The following is a 21,691-nucleotide window of genomic DNA, read 5'->3' as shown; positions in this document are numbered from 1 at the left end:
CGCAGTGCACGGGAAAATGCTGAGAACCAAATCTGAGATCGCCGCGATACTTCGTGGGTGGAACAAGGGGGCCTCATACGCGGTTCCGAATAACGAGAGGGCTGATTTACTTTTATTTTTATTTTGACCTTACGAGAGGGCTGAATGATCAGCCAGATGAAGCGACGGGGGCAACCTGGCTGATGGCGTTTCATTTTTATTTTATTTTGACATTACCGATGGCGTTTTTTCTTCTTTTACCAATGTTGTGTAGTCGTGTACATTCTCGCTGATCCCCCGCACAACAAAATACTAATAATTAGGAATTTTTTGATGGTCCAAATAATCACCAAGCAGGTTTAAGACACAGCCAGGCATACAATGACGAGGACGTCAACCAAACGCACCCTCAAAACCACGGCGAACCAGCGTCTGCTTCCGGTACGCGGCGTATTCTCTTTCCTCGAAATGGGCATGCCACCAAAGCCATGCACGTGTCGTCGACCCGGATTCGTAGGTCCTGCGTCGCCCGTGCGCGTTGTGACCTTGACTCCTTCCTGACTTCCGAGCGGGCGGTCAAAAGGCCTCCACGTTTCCGTCCGTCAATGATAAATTGCTTGCACTTCCCCGCACAAGAACAGCCAGATTGCGCTGCGTTTGCTGTCTAGCCGGACTTCCGCCTTGAGGACCAGCACCACCTCTCTTTCTCTCGTACTCAAAGACCATGGCAGAAGATTGACGTCCACCCCAATGCTGCACTAGTCTTGGATCCATAGATCCCAACAAAGTCAAAGTATTTGCTTGGCTGCTGTTCTTGGAAGCGGGGAGGCCCTCCTAGAGATCCGCCCCCGCGAGCTCCAGTTCCTCTGTAAGTATCCAGTGCAGTCCCTTGTTCCTCCTCCTCCCCCTCCCCCTCCCGATCCCTCCGCGGCTGGACGGACGGAGCGTGCCGTCGCGCGTAAAATCGGTGGTAGTCTCGGTGCGGCGCGCTTGTGGTTGTGAGTGACGCGTTGAAGCTTCGCTTCGTTCTGCTCATGGCGCGGCGTGCCCCTGATCAGCAGCCAGTCCAACGCCGTACTTCCTTTTTTCGGTTTATAGGGCTTATCTTAAAATTTTAGTTTTTTTTATTTTATAAGGCTTAATCTGGTTGTTCTTCATCACATGTTCAGATTCCAAGGTGCATTAAATCATTGCATGTAAGTATTAAGAGAAAATTGATCAATGCATGTACTTTATGCATGCATGCATTGCAATTAATACATTGATAAACATAATTTTTTGAGAAAAACAAGAGCATTAATTAGGTGCTTTTGCAAACTACAAAAAGTATTCCACCACTCATCATCTACCTTGTTTGGTGAGATTTTTGAATTGAGCCCTATAAGCCGGAAAGGAGGGAGTAGCTGATTAGTGGGTCATGGGTCATTCTGGCTCGTTTCCTGTTCTCTCTCGCTTGTGTTAGACTGGGAAACGAGCGAGTGGATTCGTGTGAGGTTTTAAATTATAATCAGCAGTAAACTTAAATCAAAATGTAGTTTGGTTTTTCGGTTTGAACCATGTAATGCATCGTTTTATTCGCTAGTAGTTTTTTATTCAAATTTTCTCTCACTGTTTTGGTAATGTTACAGATTGCTTAAATTTCGAGAATTAGTAAGTGCTCCAAAAAAAATGCAGTAACGCTGCATTATTCTCCCGTATTAATCCAGGTGAAACTACAATACTAGAAATAATGCTAGTTTAATTGGAAAATTTATGGCCTAACTGTGGGCATTAACATTTCTGTAACGTGATACATAAAGCAGGGGTTCCGAGGTCTAATTCCTCCTATGAAGCTGTCACTTTAGGAGGTTGTGCCATTTGTCTTTCTGGTCAGTGGCGGAGGACGGATTGAAATTTTGGTATGGCCAAGTCAGCACCATGGACCAAAAAGTATACGCAAAAAAGTTAGTGGCAAGCAGTACAGTCCGTTATTTGCTAAGAAGCATTCAGTTAGAGCAATGTCTTGGTGAACCAATCATACATTCATAGTAAACTCCATCTATGATGTGTGGCCAGATTAAGCTTGCCACTGTAGCTCCCCCGCCCCTGTTTATGGTGGAATTACTGTGGAAGCAGTGTGGCCGGTTGTGACTTTTGAAGGCGTAGTTTCCATAGCACGAGTGGTGTTCTTAAGTTTGCTGCATATGCTGTGCGTTTGGTGAACTGAGATTTCTACATTCCGTGCGGGTTTGTTCATTATACTTAAGCTGTGTTCATTTTACAATGGATTAAGCTGTCACTGTGGACCAGTGGCAACATGGGAGATAGGACTAGGCTAGTTACTTCCGTATTTATACCAAACAGGTTATATCTGTGATTCCGTTAGATCTTGCAAGATGATCTGAGTAAATGCCTTCTCCGTCTATGACAACATATATTTAACTGACTACACGTGATTCTGTTAGATCTTGCACTGAATGGGAATGTGTTGTCTTTTATTCCTCCCTGTATTAGGAGTTTGGAACTGTGAGATACTGAGATCCCTTTCCCTTATCCAAATTGACCTGTTGCATGTACACGGTGAACGTTTGAAACCTAACTTTATTTTCTCCATTGGAGTTTCCATACCATTTATTTTTATTTATGTAGTAATCTGGATGCATTCTTTACATATATTTTTTATATTATATCTTTTTTTCTTGTTGACAGTTGAGGTGAGGAAGCAAAGTTCATGTTCGGTCCATCTTGTGAACAGAACAGATGAGTATGTTGCATTCAAGGTTGGCATGCAATTTGTACTTACATTTAAGTTTATGTGTGGGCTTTTTGTCATAATGGTAACATGCACAAATATGCTGGACATCTGTCGTCTAGCTTTTGCACTTAGTGTTGCATAGATATACAATCAGCAATGCACTTGTTTATTACTTTAGTGATCTAAACAATCTTATATTAGTTTACAGAGGGATTACTTGACATAATGAAGAATACATATCTATTATTGATCGAACATTTTGACCAGGTTAAAACAACTTCCCCAAAAAGATATTGTGTTCGACCAAATATTGGAGTTATTCTTCCAAGGGCAACTATGGCTTTTACAGGTGCGTGTAGTCTTCCACTGGCCGATTTACTGGAAGGTATGATTATTTTGAAGTGATTTGGCACTGTTGTGTGTATTCCAGATTTACACATCAAATTATTGGTGAGCAGTGAAAAGATGAATGTTAACAACATGTTATGGTTGAATCAAAGTATTGAAATCCCTCATGGTACAGACGTTGGAGTACAAAGAGAATGTAGGAAACTAAAGAACTTGCATAACTTATTACAGGAATGGAAGACACTTCTTAATGCTCTCAGGAGATGCATTTATTAACTCCTAAAAATACCATACAATATTAATTAGTTTTCAGTAACAAGATTATGGCATTTATTGGCCTCCAAAAATTACATTCAAAATTAACTGATTCCAATACTATATCATTGGACAGTAATGGTTGCATGTTAAACATGATGCATGTCACGTTAGGTGATCTAACCAGGAGATATTCGCATAGTATAGATAGAGATAGATTCGGTTGTTAGGTAGCTCAAATATCTCACAATTGTAACTATCTCTATCTCCTCTTTCCAAGTAAACTCTCCTGGCAAATCTCTCTGTAACGATCATAGGGTGTTCGCGCCCCCTCCTTTATAACATGAACCACGCCCCTCGAGAGAGGCAAGACGTGTTCCGCTATTCGCACATGGTAGTCAGAGCCTTCCTTTTCCCATCTGAAGCTTCTGTCGAATCCATCTAGCCTAGCCATGTCTTCCTCCTCCTCCTCCTCCGGTGTCTCCTGGCAAATTCTCTTGGATCTATCTTTTAAAAAGATATAGAAGAACTCCCCCTGAAGATGTGCATAGTGAGGAATTTGCTTTTGAAGCAATGCACACTTGAAGAGTTGAATCATGGATATCTCCCCCTATATCTTGTAATTCATACACGCATTTGACATAATATATGAAGAATTTGAAATGCATGATGAAATATGGTGACTGATATAATTCAGAATGCGTGCAATAACATTAACGAGGAATAAGCATGCAGAAAAAACAATCAAAAGTATCAGGCCACCATAGAGTTTAAGTTTACAACTCGATCCAGCAAAGTCTTCAAAAGAACGAGAGTTGCAACTTAGAAAAAACGCCCATAAGATAGACCCGCTTGAAGACTAACTCAAATTTCTCCCCCTTTGTCATCAAATGACCAAAAGGGTTGAAAATGAGGACTAACGCCCCTGAAGAATATCAAGGTGATGAAGGAGCGTCAGCGTTGTTGGGGTCGTTTGTCGATGTAGGGCCTGCCGTAGTGTCGTCCAAATCTTCATGTTCATCAGTGTCACGTGATGAAGAATAGGAGCTGGCCATCAAGGAAGGAACCTTGACCTTCTTGTACTTCTTCGAAGGAGGTGCAGCCCAGTCAAGATCGTCCTTGAGGCCCATTGTCTTCAGATCTTCTTCACTGTAGACTTGAGACAGAACAGCCCAGGTGCGGTTGAGGATTTCATGAAGGTAGTAGTGGTTTTTCTTCACTGCATTGTGGGTAGCAGTCATGTTGTGAAGAATTGAACCAAACTGACGTTTGACCCATTTATGATTGCGATCAACCTTCTGGTGAAGACTGAGGAGAAGCTCACGGTCAGTCATCACCCTGGGTGCTGTGCCTTGAGGCTTTTGCTTGGGTGCGTTGGCGGCAGAGTCATGGGTGGCGGAGTCATCATTGGTGGAGTAGGATGCAGCCTTGCGAAATTGTCCATCCAATGGACGAATGCCTTCATCAATTACTGCAGTAGCCTTGCCCTTTTCATCAGCTGAGGAAAATGTCCGTTTGAGGACTTCAATTGGGGGCAAGTAGCTGCAATGGTTCAGTGTATCAGCTTTATAGTTGAGTGAAGACCTTGTCCTGATGAATCTCATAATCCAAGGTGCATAAGGCTTCAGCTCAAACGGTGACATGGCGACGTTGGCCAGAGTCCTCATGAAGAAATCATGGAAGTTGATGGGAATGCCATGAATGATATTGAAAAGCAGATTCTTCATGATGCCAACGACTTCTTCTTCATTTGAGTCGTGGCCCTTGATTGGACTCAATGTCTTCGTCAGAATGCGATAGATAGTCCGAGGCACATACAACAATTCCTTCACAAGGAATTTTGTTCTTGAGGTCTGACCTGGCTTCAAAGGCTTCATTAGCACTTGCATATAGTGATCGGTTAGCTCAGGCTCATTGTAGACGCAACAAGCACCTTCAAGGGGCGGACTGAGAGGTAAGGCACGAAGCAATTCAGTAGCTGGTGCCTTGTAGTGAGTGTTTTCAGACATCCAGTCCAGCACCCATGAATTCACATCTTCAGAATTTCCAGTGATGTGTAGTGTTGCGTAAAATTGAAGAATAAGTTCTTCATTCCAATCACAGATGTCAGTGCAGAAATTTAACAGTCCAGCGTCGTGAAGAACGCTAAGGACTGGCTCGAAGCACGGCAGGGATTCCATGTCCACGTGAGGAATGTGCTCATGATCGAAGACTTTGTCTTTGTCGAACAGCACTGAGGAATAGAAATTTGCCTGGCTGGAGGTCCAGAACCGCCTCTTCCTTATGCGAGCAGAGTCATAAGGGTTGTAATCAGTGAAGAATACATGCTCGCCAAAGAAGGCATCAGTCTTGAATTTCTGCTTCCTGGAGAATGGATCCTTTGGCTTGGGCAGAGGAGTGTCAGTGAGTTGCATCACAACCTCAGGAATCGCAATCTCAGGTTCTTCAGGCTGAGGAATTTCTGGTTCCTCTTCAGTGGCAGCCTAGTTCTTCATTTCTTCATTTTCATTTTCTTCAGCACTAGCGGCTGGAATGTCTTCATGAGCTTCATCAGATCCCAGTTGAACTGTAGTGACTAGGGACTGAGGAATTTGCTGCAGTGGAGTGAAGAGTGGAGAATTGGGGTGCTGACTTTCCCAAAAGTCATCATTCATCACTGGTGTAGTACATCCAATGTCCACATCTTCATCTTCAATTTCTTCAACGCCGACCTCTTCAGCAGTAAATTGAGGCACAGGCGAGGAAACAACTGGGGTTGAAGGGATTTCATCCACTTCAATTTCTTCATCCATCTGCTCTGACGTAGCAGCAGAAGGAGTTTCTTCATCAGATCCGCTAGGGATCACATATTCTTCATCAAAAGAAACAAGGTCCTTTGATGGCATGGTTGAGATTGGAACAACATCAATCGGGTTTGCAAAAGAGCTGGTCATGGTCTTCATTTTCTTCGGAGCTGAAGAAGCTGATGCTTTCCTTTTCTTCACGGCTGCACGCTCTGCAGCCTTGGTCTTCTTCACATCTGATGTAGATGGAAGGATTGGTGTTGGAATTGGCGCATAAGGAGCAGAGGAATTTGGTTCAGTTTCTTCAGGCACAACTGATGCAGTTGCCCTGACCTCTTCATTTTCTTCAGGCGCACCACTAGTGGGTGCCCTGGGAATTTCTTTAGTGGCTGGAATGCAGTCATCAGCCTTGGAACTCACATTATCTTCAGCAGCCTGATTGTCATCAGCGGTGCTGGCATGTTCCTCAGTTTGCTGAGCAGATGCTTCAGCCTGAGTGACTTCAATGTGCACAGGGGCAGCGGCACTTGAAGTGAGTGTCTTCGTTAGATTGACGAACCTGACCTTGGCTCCTTTCCAATCAGCATAGTAAGCGTTGAAATCATCGCTGGGGACTTTGATTTCAGACTGGAGCTTTACAAGTTCATCAGTTGTCATAGAGACAACGTTGTTCTTCAGGAACTTCTCCTTCCTGTACTCTGCTTTCTTGAGCTGCCTGACCTTCTCATATTTCCATTTTTCTTCACTGATGAAATGAGTCAGCATGTGACTTTGGCCAGGTGTCAACTTGAAATCAGGCATATGAGTGTTTGGGTCCTTGTGCCAGAGATCAATATAGTCGAGGATCAGTTTTGGATCCAAAAGCAGTGGCACTTCTGTGCCCTTGGCTCTAGCGGCCCTGACTTGCCTGTCTCTGATGATTTCAGCAAGTTCTTCATCATCAGCATCGTCTTCTTTAGACGGTACTTGGAAGGCGACCTGCTTCTTCTGAGGACTTGGGCGAGAGCCTCGTCCAGCGGTGGTCTTTGTCTTCAGCAGAGAGGGTCCTGTTGAAGAATTTGGTGCAGCTGAGGAACTAGCTGAAGCTCCTGAGGCAATGGAGATGCCTGTGGTCCTTTGGCACGTGGCAAGATGCACAGGTGCTGAGGATTTTGTCGGAACAGCTGAGGACTTTGGAGGAGCAGGAGCGGCTTGAGGAATTGGCCGTGAGGGCTTGGCTGAGGAAATTGGCCGTGAGGGCATTGAAGACGAGGCACTTGGCTTGTGTGCAAGCTTCTTTGCCATGGATTTCTTCGGCCTTACAGAGGCCTCAGCAGCAGCAGTGGAATCTTCGTTGAATTTCCTCACTGCATCTTTAGCCTGTTTGGCCAGCTTGGCCTGGCGCTTGGTCCATTCTTCAGGAAATTCCTCACCGCGCTTGATGCTAGTGGGATCTGCCTCTTGGCCAGGTGCCAATGGAGGTCTTGAGCATGGAGGAGTAACAGCGAATTTCTTCATGTATTTTGGAGTCACATACCTGTACTCCCTCCACTCTTTTGCCCATCTCCTTTCTATCCTCTGAATGCGCACCTTGCGCTGATTTTTGTCTTCCTCAGGGGGTGTGTAGTACCCAACATAAATGTCCTCAGGGATTTCAAAGGCACTATTGACCTCAGGCCTCTTTCCTCCTTTCTGTGGCCTCTTTTCACTAGCCATTTTCTTCAGTTGAGGAATTTGAACAATTGAACTCTCTGAAGAAGTATGCAACTTTTCTTCAAGGAACGCTGCAAATGAGTTAAGTTGATGAGAACCTAGTGATTCAGCAGCGGACATGAGTACCTGTGAACAGAGTATAGTTGCGAGGAATTTGGAGAGGTCATATGCGTTCTCAGAAGGTTTTTCAAAAAGAACAAGTTTGAGGAATTTGACCAGATGAGTCTTGAAGAATTTCACTAAGCGTTCTTTGTCTTAGGTTCCAGAGTTGTATAGATCGAAGATCCACACAATTGAGGAATCTTGAAGAAAAATGATGCTTAGAGAAACGAATCAAGAACAGATGACATGTGAGGTGTTTTAGCGTGTGAGGATTTGAAGAAAAACACCTTTGAAGATTTTGTAGTAAATATTTGAATCAAAGAGGGCAATAAAAGTAACTTTTAATTACCCTGAACGAAGAACACGACGAACTGAGGTGTGGAGAAGTGAAGCTCGTCTGTGCAGATCTTCCACGCCCTAACTTGGCGGAGGAAGACGGCTACGGCGGCGGCAGAGTGAAGATTTCCGCGGCCGGCGTGAGTACGGCGACGACGAGGTCGAGGCAGTGAAGCTCTTCCTCACCGGCGACGATGATGTAGCGGCGGCGCTAGGGTTTGAGAAGCTCGAGCGGGAGAGAGGTCGAGCGGAGTAAAAGAAGTGAGGAAGGGGAGAGGGGGTATTTATAGCCACGGTGAAAAACGGTTCGCCCGAAGAAATTGGACGAACGTGCCCCTGACCCTTCTCATCCGCATGACATGTGTCACCCAGTACTGAGGAGTGGAGATTGTGTTAGATCGTGGGTGAATAGATAAGTATATCGTGGGAAGCGGAACGGTTTGAGCGGCAAAGCCGAAAATTTTGGATAAGATAAGTTAAAAGTTCCGTTCGCAAATTCTTCAGCTGTCAAGGACACAGTGAAGATTTTGAACGAGTTTCAAATGGAACGCACATGAAGAATTTGTGAATAGATTGGGTTGAGTATTGCATAGAGGGGGAAAGGTCCGATCACATTCACTTAGCAGAAAAACCAACTTGAAGAATTAGCCATAAGTGAATGCTGTAGAGGACATAAACTTATATATATATATCCAATGAAGAAAAGCGACGGAAACAGTGAACATTTTGCAAAGTTGAAGAATATGAACAACTGAGGAATTTCAAGGCTGAGGAAAAACTCAAATTGAAGATTTTCATCTTTTGTGGTGGCGTGACCCACCGTATAAGAATGATGATTTCAGACACCGCGTACAATTGTCGCAGGGTTCTGAGAATCAAATTCTTCATTAATTTCTTCACACTTAGAGTGTTATTCTTCATTGATTGAAGAAAAACGTTTCTTCATGTGTTGCACATCTAAGTCATCAATTTTGCATAAGTGTTAGGATGAGTGTCCTTTTCAAAGAACATTCGAAGATTCTAAGATATTTAGCTCACACCACAACTTGCTAAATCTCTTCTCATCCAAGGGCTTTGTGAAGATATCAGCTAGCTGTTCTTCAGTCTTCACATGCTCAATAAAAATGTCGCCCTTCAACACATGATCGCGAAGAAAATGATGACGAATTTGAATGTGCTTTGTCTTCGAGTGCTGAACTGGGTTGTGAGCAATCTTGATGGCACTCTCATTTTCACAGAAGAGAGGCACATTCTTCACGTTGACGCCGTAGTCCTTGAGAGTTTGCTTCATCCACAGCAATTGAGCACAGCAAGAACTAGCAGCAATGTACTCAGCTTCAGCAGTAGACAGTGATACGCAATTCTGTTTCTTTGAGGATCAACAGACCAAAGATCGTCCGAGGAAATGACATGTACCAGATGTTGACTTGCGATCCACACGATCACCAGCATAGTCAGAGTCAGAATATCCAACGAGATCAAAAGCCGAGCCCTTGGGGTACCATAATCCTAGTGTTGGTGTGTGAGCTAGATATGGAAGAATATGCTTCACAGCCTTATGGTGTGATTCCTTTGGTGTAGCTTGAAATCAGGCACACATGCAAACACTAAGCATAATATCTGGCCTAGATGCACATAAGTACAATAAAGAACCAATCATGGAGCGGTATACCTTTTGATCGAAGTCAATACCATTTTCATCAGTGCACAGATGGCCACTTGTGGGCATTGGAATTTTGATGCCTTTGCAATCTTGCGTGCCGAATTTTCTCAGTACATCCTTGAGGTATTTCTCCTGAGATATGAATATGCCATTACACTGTTGACGAATTTGAAGACCTAAGAAGAATTTCAACTCTCCCATCATAGACATTTGATATTCTTCACTCATCATATAGGCAAATTCATCACTATAACGTTGGTCAGTACAACCAAAGATGATATCATCAACATATATTTGGCATACAAACAATTCATCATCATAGGATTTAGTAAAAAGAGTAGGGTCGAGTGAACCGGGTTTGAAGCCTTTCTTCATGAGGAATTCCTTCAAAGTATCATACCACGCCCGAGGGGCCTGCTTGAGGCCATAGAGGGCCTTATTTAGTCTGAAGACTTTGTCAGGATGCTTAGGATCTTCAAAACCTGTGTGTAGCCTTGAGCTACTAGCCGTGCCTTATTCCTCACCACAAGGCCATTTTCATCTTGCTTGTTGCGGTAGATCCACTTTGTGCCAATTATATTGTGTTTGCGAGGATCTGGACGATTGACCAGTTCCCAAACATTGTTGAGCTCGAACTGATGTAATTCTTCTTGCATGGCCTGAATCCACTCAGGCTCCAGAAATGCTTCATCTACCTTAGTGGGCTCTGAGATAGAGACAAAAGCATAGTGCCCACAGAAGTTAGATAAATGTGAAGCTTTTGAGCGTGTGAGAGGACCTGGTGCTTCAATGTCATCGATGATCTTCTCAACTTGCACTTCTTTTGCAACGCGAGGATGGGTAGGTTGTCGTCGAGGAATTTGATCAGCATTTTCTTCAGCAATTTCTTCAGGTGCATTAGCTCGACGTTCTTCACGTTCTGGAATGAATTCTTCAGCAGATTCTTCGGTAGGAATGACATCCTCAGTTGCCTTGAACTTGATAGTTTCCTCAGGTGTTGGTTCATCTATCACAGAGGGTAGGTGCTCTCTTCGCGAGCCATTAGTTTCATCGAACCGCACATCTACAGTTTCAACAACCTTGTGAAGAACGGTGTTGAAGACTCTGTAGGTGTGCGAGTCCTTTCCGTAACCAAGCATAAAACCTTCATGTGCTTTCGGTGCAAATTTAGCATTGTGATGAGGATCTCTAATCCAACATTTAGCACTGAAGACTTTGAAATAACTCACATTGGGTTTCTTGTCAGTGAGGAGTTCATAGGCAGTCTTCTTGAAGAATTTGTGAAGATATACCCTGTTGATGATGTGGCACGCAGTATAAATTGCCTCAATCCAAAAGTGACGAGGCGTCTTGTACTCATCAAGCATAGTGCGAGCCATCTCAACAAGAGTTCTATTCTTGCGCTCCACGACGCCATTCTGCTGAGGAGTGTAAGGAGCAGGTAGCTCATGAGTAATACCAAGTTCATCAAGATAGTCATCAAGACCATAATTCTTGAACTCAGTTCCATTTTCACTTCTGATGTGCTTGATCTTCACACCAAAGTTGGTTGAAGCCCTCGAGAAAAATCGTTTGAAGACTTCCTGCACTTCATGTTTGTAAGTAACAATGTGTACCCATGTGTAGCGAGAGTAATCATCAACAATAACAAGCCCATAGAAAGATGCGTCATTTGTGATATCTGAGTAATGGTTAGGACCAAAGAGGTCCATGTGAAGCAATTCGAATGGTCGAGTAGTGGTCATGATAGTCTTCGCTGGATGCTTAGCCTTGGTCATCTTTCCAGCTTCACAAGCTCCACATAGGTGATCCTTGAGGAATTTGACATTCTCAATGCCAATGACATGCTTCTTCTTCGCAAGCATGTGCAAATTTCTCATGCCTGCATGACCAAGTCGTCGATGCCATAGCCACCCTTCTGAAGCTTTTGCAAGTAGGCACACGGCTGGTTGCGGTCCTGTAGAGAAATCAACAATATACAAGTCTCCTCTCCTAAAGCCTTCGAAGACTTTGGAATTGTCAGCTTCCAAAACCACAACACAACGATACTTGCCAAAGACAACTACCATATCAAGATCACAAAGCATTGAGACAGACATAAGATTGTATCCTAAGGACTCGACAAGCATGACTTTGTCCATGTGTCGATCCTTTGTGATCGCAACCTTACCTAGACCCAATACCTGACTTTTGCCTTTGTCAGCGAAGATGATATGCTTCAGATGCGATGGTGATAAGGGAGCATCAATCAATAGATTCTTGTCACCAGTCATGTGATTTGTACATCCACTATCGAGGACCCACTCAGTGGCTTTGGGTTGATCATCCTGCAGATGAATTAGTGCAGCTTACGAACTTCATATACTTCATCAGTGAAGAATATGACATCAATTCATCAGATCAATTTCATCAAGCAATAGAATAGATAAAGCAGTATGAGGATGAGAGAAATGAAAGTTCACCTCTTCATGATTGGCCTGCGTCCTTTCAGGCATACATCTGGTCTCCAGCAAATTCTTCAGACGTTTAAGTACGACTGGAGACCTGACCCTGCAGAAGAGATTAGTTCTTTTTCTTCACCACCCACATCTGAAGGGGTGGCAAAGAGTTCATCACTCTGCGAGCTCCATATGAGAAAGGTGGCATAGCAGCCAATCCGTTTCGTTTCTCATAAGAGAAGTTAGGGTAAGCGTATGAATAAGCAGAGAAATTCTTCGAGGACTTATGAACATAATAATTAGAAGAATAATGCTCATATTCATAGCCCTTGGCTCTTCCCTGCGAAACAGAGTTGTTAGCACGATGATGTTCATATGAGGACTTTGATCCTTTTGAGGAATATGATCCATGTGAGGAATTTTTTTCCATATGAGGACTTGGATCCATATGAAGAATCTGGTCCATATGAAGAATTTGGTCCATATGAAGAATTTGATCTGGGGTTCCTATTCTTCACAGGTGGTGTCATGAGGACATTCACCTGAAGACTTTCAAGGCATCTTTTGGGAACCCAGATTTTCTTCATAGGAGGACCGTTTCTGCAGTTAGTGCCAACATATCTAGCAAATACTTCACCATTCTGATTTTTGAACGGTTTATAGTTGGAGTCAAATGACTCATCAGAAGAATGAGAAGATTCACATGTAAAGCCAGATAAATTAGATGGATCAACTGGAGGTCCCTTTGCAGCAACCCATGTGGTTTTGGGGTACTGCTCAGGCTTCCAATATGTACCATCAGCATTGAGTTTCCTCTCAAAGGCAATACCCTCTTTCCTAGGGTTCCTATTGAGGATCTGCTTTTTAAGCACATCACAAAGAGTCTGATGCCCTTTGAGGCTTTTGTACATGCCTGTCATGTGCAATTCCTTCAGCCCTGCATCGTTAGTGATCCTCATATGAGGAATTAATGATAGCAGAGACAGTTGAGGAATTTGTAGCATTTGAACATTCAGGTGAAGAATTAGCAGATTCACTTTCAATGCATTTCAAACATGGAGGAACAAATTCTTCCTGAGCAGCGCTGATTTGTTGAGCAAGTAATTAATCGCGCTCCTTCTGAAGATCTTCATAACTCACTCTTAGCTTGTCAAGATCTTGCTTTCTTTGAAGAAATTCATAAGAAAGCTTCTCATGATCAGATAAGAGAGTGTTATGATGACCTTGAAGGTTGTCAAACTTAGTATGAAGTCTCTGAAGACTTTCAGCCAAAGCTTTTGACTGATCCATTTCTTCACCCAACATATCATCGCTCTTACTAAGCATGTTTTGAACCTTTTCCAACGCTCTTTGTTGCTTACCAGCAAGGGAAACAAGTTTGACATAACTTGGTCCTAATTCATCATCAGATTCATCATCACTAGATTCAGACAGATAGCCTTCAGTTACCTTTTCACCATCTGCCATAAGGCATGGTGAGGAGGAGGATGATTCTGGTTCAAATGTCATCGATTTGAGAGATTCCTTGCAGTCCTCAAACTAAGGATCATGACGGGTTCGATGACCTTCATAGACATCAGAGAGACGGTCCCAGATAAGCTTCGCATGATCGAGATGCATGACGTTCCTAAACTGATTTTGAGACAAACAGGAGCAGATGACGCCCTTCGCCGTGAGGTTGAGAAGAGTGTACTTGCGAATGTCATCAGCTTCCGCCGTCTTGCACAGATCGGTAAGACCAATCTCAGTGACGGTCCACAGCTCGCTGTTCATCGCCATGAGGCGCTTTTTCATCATGGCCTTCCACTTGGGATAATCATGACCGTCAAAGATGGGACATGTCACTTTCTTCATACCTGCGGTCGACATAACTAAAACTCCAGGCGGTTAAACCAAAATCACATAGAACAAGGGAGTACCTTGCTCTGATACCAATTGAAAGTGCGTTATATCGACTAGAGGGGGGTGAATAGGCGATTTTTAGAAATTCTTCACTGAGGAATTTGTGGGTGAGGAAATTCCTTAGCGAAGAACTACTTGCAGCGGAATAAGTACTCAAAAGTATGCATAGCAGAACACAAGCATAGTCATCATGATGAGATGAAGACAATCACAGCGTACAGAAAGCGTAAACACAGGATAACATAGGATGAAGACAAACAGACTGAAGAAATTGAGAAACTCTTCAGTCAAAGTCTTCAAACACAGATATGAACAAGTGCACAACACAGTAATGAGGAAATGAAAGAGTTGAGGAAATAGAACCAGTTGGCTTGGTGAAGACAATGATTTGGTAGACCAGTTCCAACTGCTGTCTCAGTTGTACGTCTGGTTGGAGCGGCTAGGTATTTAAACCTGAGGACACCCAGTCCCGGACACACAGTCCTCACCGTATTCTCCTTGAGCTAAGGTCACACAGACCTCGCCCAATCACTCGTGGTAAGTCTTCAGGTGACTTCCAAACCTTCACAAACTCGGTCACTCGGCGATCCACAATTTCCTCTTGGATGCTCTAGACCATGACGCCTAACCGTCTGAAAGAAGTACAGTCTTCAAAGGTAACAAGCGTCGGATCCACGCAGGATCAATCTCTTCAGTGATGCTCAATCACTTTGGGTTTGTAGGTGTTTGGGTTTGGGGTTTTCCTCACTTGATGATTTTTTCTCAAAGTCCTCGGAGGATGGGATGCTCTCAAATGACAAGTGTCAGTTTCTCTCGGAGCAGCCAACCAGCTAGTGGTTGTAGGGGCGGCTATTTATAGCCTAGGGAGCAGCCCGACATGATAAGACATAAATGCCCTTCAATGATATGACCGTTAGGTGGATAAGATATTTTGGGACAGCTGGCGCGCAGCACAACAACGGTCGAAAATTTGAGTATCAAATTTCTCAGGGCTATCATGTTCCTCACTGTGTAGGCAATCCGCACCGGCGAATTCCTAACTCCTCAGTCAGAACAAATTCCTCAGCGACCAGAAGAACTTCGTCTCTGTCACTGAAGAATATGACTGAACTGTATGAGATTTCCAATGGCTTGACTCGAAGGGATTGGTAGGTGTAGGATTTTGAGTTGAGCAGCACATGGAAATTTTTCCTTAGTATTTCCTCGACCCCCTTTAACAGTACGGTGTTTCCTATGACTCAAGAAATAGAAAATGAAACTTCGAAAACAAAAGTCTTCACGCTTCATATTCCTCAAATGACTACTAAGTCTTCAAGGTCACACCAATTTCTTCACTTTCAAAGTCTTCAGAAATCCAAAGTCTTCAGTCAAAGAACTTCATTTTTAGGGGTCGACTTTCTCTGTAAATATCAAACTCCTCATAGACTTATAGATCTGTGTACACTCACAAACGCATTAGTTCCTTAACCTATAAGTCTTCAATACACCAAAATCACTAAGGGGCACTAGATGCACTTACAACTCCCGTTCACGCGGCACTCCCCGCAACAAGGGGCGATCTGGCGGCGGCAGCGGCAGCGACCGCGGCTCCTCTCCTCAGCGCGCGGGCGGCAGGGGCCATCGTCGCGGTCGTGGCGGCAGCAACAGGACGTGTCCCGACACTCCAAGGTGCCAGATCTGCGGGAAACCTGGACACACAGCCAAAGATTGCAGGTACATGTATGAGGATGATGATGATGACTCCCAAGATGATGACAAGGTTGCTGCGGCTGCTGATGGGTCCTACGGCGTTGATACAAATTGGTACGCCGATAGTGGGGCCACAAACCACATCACCAATGAGCTCGAGAAGGTAACCATGAAGGAGAAATACCGCGGCAAGGATCAAATCCACGCTGCTAGCGGAGAAGGTATGAGTATACGTCACTTTGGTCACTCAATATTTCATACCCCTAGACGTAAACTTCATCTTAAGAAAATTTTGCATGTCCCTAGTGCACACAAAAATCTTCTTTCCGTTCATCGAATTGCCATTGATAATCATGTTTTTCTCGAGTTTCACCCTAATTTCTTTTTGATCAAGGATCAGGCAACGAGGGAAATTCTCCATCGAGGTAGATGTGTTCGAGGGCTCTACCCGTTGATTCCGGAGTTTAGAAGATTCAATAAACAAGCTTGTGGTGCTATCAAGCTTACGTCCACACGATGGCACGATCGTTTAGGACATGCCTCTTTTTCTTTAGTTGAAAAGTTTCTTAGGAAAAATAAGCTCCCGTTTGTTGGTGAGCGTCATGTTGAAACTATTTGTGATTCATGTCAACGAGCTAAAAGTCATCAATTGCCATATCCTATTTCTACTAGTGTTTCTACCAAACCTTTACAACTCATTTTTTTCCGATGTTTGGGGTACAGCCCCCAACTCTGTTGGTAGACATACTTATTATGTGAGTTTCATTGATGACTATAGTAAATTCTCTTGGATCTATCTTCTAAAAAGAAGATCAGATGTGTTTCAAGTTTTCCAAAATTTTCAAGCTCTTGTTGAGCGCAAGTTTGGCAGCAAAATCATTGTTGTCCAATTAGATTGGGGAGGGGAGTACGAAAAGTTGAACCCCTTCTTCCAAAATCTTGGCATCTCTCACCACGTATCATGCCCACATGCTCACCAGCAAAACGGCTCAGCTGAACGTAAGCATAGACACATTGTTGAGGTCGGCCTTGCACTTTTGGCAGGAGCCTCCATGCCTCTCAAATTTTGGGATGAAGCATTCCTCACGGCCGTTCACATTATCAACATGCTACCCAGTCGTGTCATTAATAATGAAACTCCGGTAGAACGCCTTCTTCACACCAAACATGACTATAAGTCTCTTCGTGTCTTTGGTGTGCATGTTGGCCAAATCTCCGTCCTTACAACAATCGCAAACTCATGTTTCGATCAAAACAGTGTGTCTTCCTAGGGTACAGTGCTCAGCATAAGGGCGTAAAGTGTCTAGATGTCTCCACTGGTCGTGTTGACATCTCACGTGACGTTGTATTCGATGAAACAAAATTTCCGTTCGCTGACCTCCACCCTAATGCTGGCGCACTACTTCGAAAAGAAGTCCTTCTTTTGCCTCCTCATCTTACTAGTTTTGATCAAGGGGGACAAAATATTGATGATCAATTGTTGACTAACTCATCTAATGATCTGCATGAGCTTTGTGTTGATGAAACAGGAGAAAATCGTGAGAAAAATGCTGCTGAAAATAATCTGGACATGCCATATTTCATGTGTTCCACTTGAGGAGACAGATTCCTCTCGGGATCCGCCCAGGTGCAGCGGATCAGATCCGCCTCGGGATTGCCGCCCGCTGACGAGGCAGGCACAGGCGAGCGCGTTGTAGCCTTCCCAGATTCGCGCAGCGCCGGTTCCGCGGGTGACATGCGGGCTTCGTCGGCTGGCTGCGCCGGATCTCCCGTCCCGCGCCAATCGCCGCTTGCCACCTGGCAGGTTCCAGGTGGCCCAGGAGGTGCGCGGTATGCCACCCAACCTGTGACGTACAAGCGGCGCGACAGCACGCGGTCCAGGGAGGGCGTGGTACTGGGCGCCGGTCCGACCGGCGTGGAAACCCGAGTGGATGCGCCATCATCACGCGATGATGAGCCGCACGCCCGCACTCTAGGATCCTCTGCGGCTACTCCAGCCGCCCTGCATCACGCTTCAGCCGTAGAAAATCCGATGCTGCTGGGTGGCGCTACTGGATCAGGATCCTGCTCGGACTCCGGTGTTGCAAATGATTTGAGCGCTGCTGGATCTTCTGTGGCAACAGAGATGATTGCTCAGCAGCCACATCGCACAGGTCTGCAACAAGGGGTAATTCAACCTGTCAACTACAAGCATATAACCAAGTATGGTATGGTTTGTTCCACAGGTGAACCAGATGAACCTAACACTCTTGAAGCAGCATTGTGTGATGAGAGGTGGAAGAAAGCTATGAATGAAGAGTACATGGCATTGAAGAGAAACAAAACATGGCACTTGGTTCCCCCACAACAAGGTAAAAATTTGATTGATTGCAAGTGGGTTTTCAGGATTAAAAGAAAAGCTGATGGAACCATTGATCGTTATAAGGCTAGGCTGGTAGCAAAAGGTTTTAAATAGAGATATGGCATAGACTATGAGGACACCTTCAGTCCAGTGGTAAAGGCTGCCACCATTCGTCTTGTCCTATCTATTGCTGTTTCCAGAGGATGGAGTCTCAGACTGCTTGATTTTCAGAACGCGTTTCTCCATGGTGTTCTGGAAGAGGAAGTGTACATGAAACAACCTCCTAGGTTTGAGAGTAAGAATGCTCCTTCTTATGTGTGCAAGCTTGATAAAGCACTATATGGGTTAAAGCAGGCTCCTAGGGCATGGTATGCTCGCCTTTGTCACAAAATGCAAGCACTTGGTTTCGTTCCTTCTAAGTCTGACACATCTTTGTTCATCTACAACAAGTCCAACACATGCATATTTGTTCTCATATATGTTGATGATATTATTGTAACTAGCTCATCTGATGAAGCAATCAGAGGACTTCTTAACGATTTAAGTGCAGACTTTCCTCTAAAGGATCTTGGTGACTTGCATTACTTTCTTGGGATTGAGGTGAAGAAGCACAAAGATGGACTTCTCCTCTCTCAAGAAAAGTATGCAACTGATTTGGTTATGAAGGCTGGGTTACAAGGATGTAAACCCTCATCTACTCCGTTATCCAGCTCCCAAAAATTATCTCTTGCAGAAGGCGAGCTCTTGAATCAAGAGGACATCACCAAATACAGAAGTCTGGTAGGAGCTCTTCAGTATCTCACACTTACCAGACTTGATATATCCTTTGCTGTTAACAAAGTCTGCCAGTTTCTTCATGCACCTACCCAAATTTGATATCATGGTGTGCACGTAAACAGGCCACTGTATCCAGGTCCAGCACAGAGGCAGAATACAAGGCATTGGCAAATGCCACAGCTGAGATAATATGGGTTCAGTCCATGCTGAAGGAACTTGGTGTACAAAGTAAACAAGCTCCCTGCTTATGGTGTGACAACCTTGGTGCTACGTATCTCTCTGCAAATCCGGTGTTCCATGCCAGGACAAAGCATATAGAGATAGACTTTCATTTTGTCAGAGAAAGAGTTGCTCAGAAACAACTTGACATTCGCTTTGTGCATTCTAAAGACCAACTTGCAGATGGATTCACAAAGCCTTTGCCTATAAGAAGTTTTGAAGACTTCAAGCATAATCTCAACTTGATGAAGTTGTGATGAAGGGAGGGTGTTAAACATGATGCATGTCACGTTAGGTGATCTAACCAGGAGATATTCGCATAGTATAGATAGAGATAGATTCGGTTGTTAGGTAGTTCAAATATCTCACAATTGTAACTATCTCTATCTCCTCTTTCCAAGTAAACTCTCTTGGAAAATCTCTCTGTAACGATCGTAGGGTGGTCGCGCCCCCTCCTTTATAACATGAACCACGTCCCTCGAGAGAGGCAAGACGTGTTCCGCTGTTCGCACATTGCAAAGTACCAACTTATGTAACTCAAAGTTGATATAGTTCTAAATACTGATACTGGTGGTTTACCAAATTCAAAATTGATCCCAATCAGATATTTTGCTCCTGTTGTATCCTCCTTTCGTCTGTAGTTGATCTGAGTGTATGTCATTAAAAATATTTTTCTGCCCCCTTCTCGTGAAATCGATTGATATAATAGCAACTTAAATTATATCTACCATCACAAATTCTCTTGTCTGCTCATGTGATTCATTCATGATCAGCTGGCTCCTGGTGTATTACTTCTTGTATTGATCCAACGGAGGAGATAAGCTTGCTTCGAGGAAGAGAGAAACATATTTTCAGTGTTCATATGCTTTGGTTAGTTTTAGGTTTTTGTAGCTTAAATTACACTTGCTTTTAACTATATGTTTTGTTAACTTTGCTGCCAACTGAATTGTAGTTACTATGCAAGCACAAAAGACTGCTCCACCAATTATGCAAATAAAAGACAAGTTTCTTGTGCAAACCACCGCTGTTCCTTCTGGTATAACTGATGAAGGCATCCTTCCTGCTTTTGTAAGTTCGCACTACACCGTAATTTATGTTCCGTTCGTGATGTTGTCTTTGCATCTTCCATTCCGAGTTTTAATCTGCTTGATTTCCTCTATTCCTCTTGTAGTTCTCCAAAGAGACCAGAAGATACGTCAAGGAGAATAAGCTGAGAGTTGTCCTTGTTAGTGCAACTCGGCCTGAAGCAGAGCAACTCATCAGTGGAATTCCCGGTGCAAAGATTGCCATTGAGGTTCCTGTGGGAAAAGAGATTGAATATTGTGAATGGAGTACCTAACGTGGCGAACCAAGTCCCAAGCTTTTCCTCCCTAAGAGAATCTCCAGCTATTCTGAGTGAAATTCCTTTCCCTGTAAAAGGAACTCCCACTCTTCTGAGAGATTTCCCTGTCCCATTGAAAGAAGCTCCAGTTACTTCATCAGAACAAACTATCCATTTGAAAGGAACTCCTATTAGTTCTGTAGAAACTCAGTTTTCTTCAATAGAAATGAATACAACCTTAAAAGAAACTCCTACTGTTCTGAGAGATTTCATAGTCCCGTTGAAAGAAGCTCCAGCTACTTCAGCAGAATCTGTTACTCATTTGAATGAAACTCCTACTGATTCTGTAGAAACTCAATTTTCTTCAACAGAAATGAATATGACCTTTAAAAATGCTCCTGCTGTTTTGAGAGATTTCCCGGTCCCATTAAAATAAGCTCCAGCTACCTCAGCAGAATCAGATATCCATTTGAAAAGAACTCCTATTGTTTCTGTAGCAACTCAGTTTTCTTCAACAGAAACTAAGAGGGCCTTAACAGATATTCGTGCTTCAAAAGTAGTTGCGATCTCGAGTGATATACTTGTCAACACAGAGAATCTTCATCCATACCATGTAGGTTTCAAATTCTCAATTATGTTGCATGTCCTTTTGCCCTTGCTTATCCTATTATAAAACCAACTTTAATGTGTGACGTTAACCCACTGTTTCATTAACCCGGTGTTTTGTTGCATAAGCATCAGCGCAATTAAAATGTTCTAAATGTTACTGATTACTTCTTTCTCGAAAAGTATATTTTATCAAAGTGGTCGGGCCCTTTCCCGAACCCTGCGCAAGCGGGAGCTACATGCACCAGGTTGCCCTTTGCGTTAACTGTGCAGTCTTCTGGTTAACTTATTCATTACTCGTATCAGGTTGAAGATGTTCAGAATATGAAGTCAGAACTTACTTATCTTGAAGATAAACTAAAAGAGGTAGGAATTTTGTAAGGGATGGTTTGAATCAGTTCTGTGGACACTTTTGAAATCTCCCCTTCTTGACAGGCCGAAAATTTGATCATAAAACTGAGGGAAGATGCCACAACCACCATCCAAGAATGGGATAAGTTGCGGCA

The 21,691-nt window shown here is 43.7% G+C and overlaps 1 protein-coding gene across 3 annotated transcripts; it reads left to right on the top strand.

Moving 5' to 3' along the window:
• The first annotated feature begins 23 nt into the window (after nucleotides 1-23).
• On the top strand, nucleotides 24-21,183 carry LOC109757878 (uncharacterized). 3 transcript variants are annotated; one of them, XR_006662094.2, is made up of 8 exons: nucleotides 24-847; nucleotides 1,608-1,685; nucleotides 1,782-1,877; nucleotides 2,668-2,738; nucleotides 2,981-3,062; nucleotides 20,032-20,128; nucleotides 20,211-20,326; nucleotides 20,430-21,183. XR_006662094.2 is itself a non-coding variant. In XM_073497581.1 (8 exons), exons 3-7 carry the CDS (start codon nucleotides 1,880-1,882, stop codon nucleotides 20,302-20,304), a joined length of 387 nt encoding a protein of 128 aa, XP_073353682.1. In that variant the 5' UTR covers nucleotides 24-847; nucleotides 1,608-1,685; nucleotides 1,782-1,879; the 3' UTR covers nucleotides 20,305-20,326; nucleotides 20,430-21,183. The 3 variants fall into 3 exon arrangements, 2 of the variants coding, with proteins under 2 accessions (XP_073353682.1, XP_073353684.1); XM_073497581.1 differs by having other exon boundaries at nucleotides 1,782-1,922; XM_073497583.1 differs by lacking the exon at nucleotides 24-847 and having other exon boundaries at nucleotides 856-1,685; nucleotides 1,782-1,922.
• The last annotated feature ends 508 nt before the right edge of the window (nucleotides 21,184-21,691 follow it).

This window comes from Aegilops tauschii, chromosome 1 (genome assembly GCF_002575655.3).
Source record: "Aegilops tauschii subsp. strangulata cultivar AL8/78 chromosome 1, Aet v6.0, whole genome shotgun sequence".
NCBI classification, from domain to species: Eukaryota; Viridiplantae; Streptophyta; class Magnoliopsida; order Poales; family Poaceae; genus Aegilops; species Aegilops tauschii.
Note: the sequence above shows the minus strand (reverse complement) of the source record. Positions and strands in the feature narration are given on the sequence as shown.

What these genes read in the sequence shown, in the direction of transcription:
- LOC109757878 (XM_073497581.1), top strand. Translation starts at nt 1,880, where the DNA reads ATGGCCAAGTCAGCACCATGGACCAAAAAGTATACGCAAAAAA. An exon ending in ATGAGTATGTTGCATTCAAG is followed by an intron (nt 2,739 to 2,980) that starts GTTGGCATGCAA and finishes CATTTTGACCAG; the next exon opens with GTTAAAACAACTTCCCCAAA. An exon ending in TTCAGTGTTCATATGCTTTG is followed by an intron (nt 20,129 to 20,210) that starts GTTAGTTTTAGG and finishes ACTGAATTGTAG; the next exon opens with TTACTATGCAAGCACAAAAG.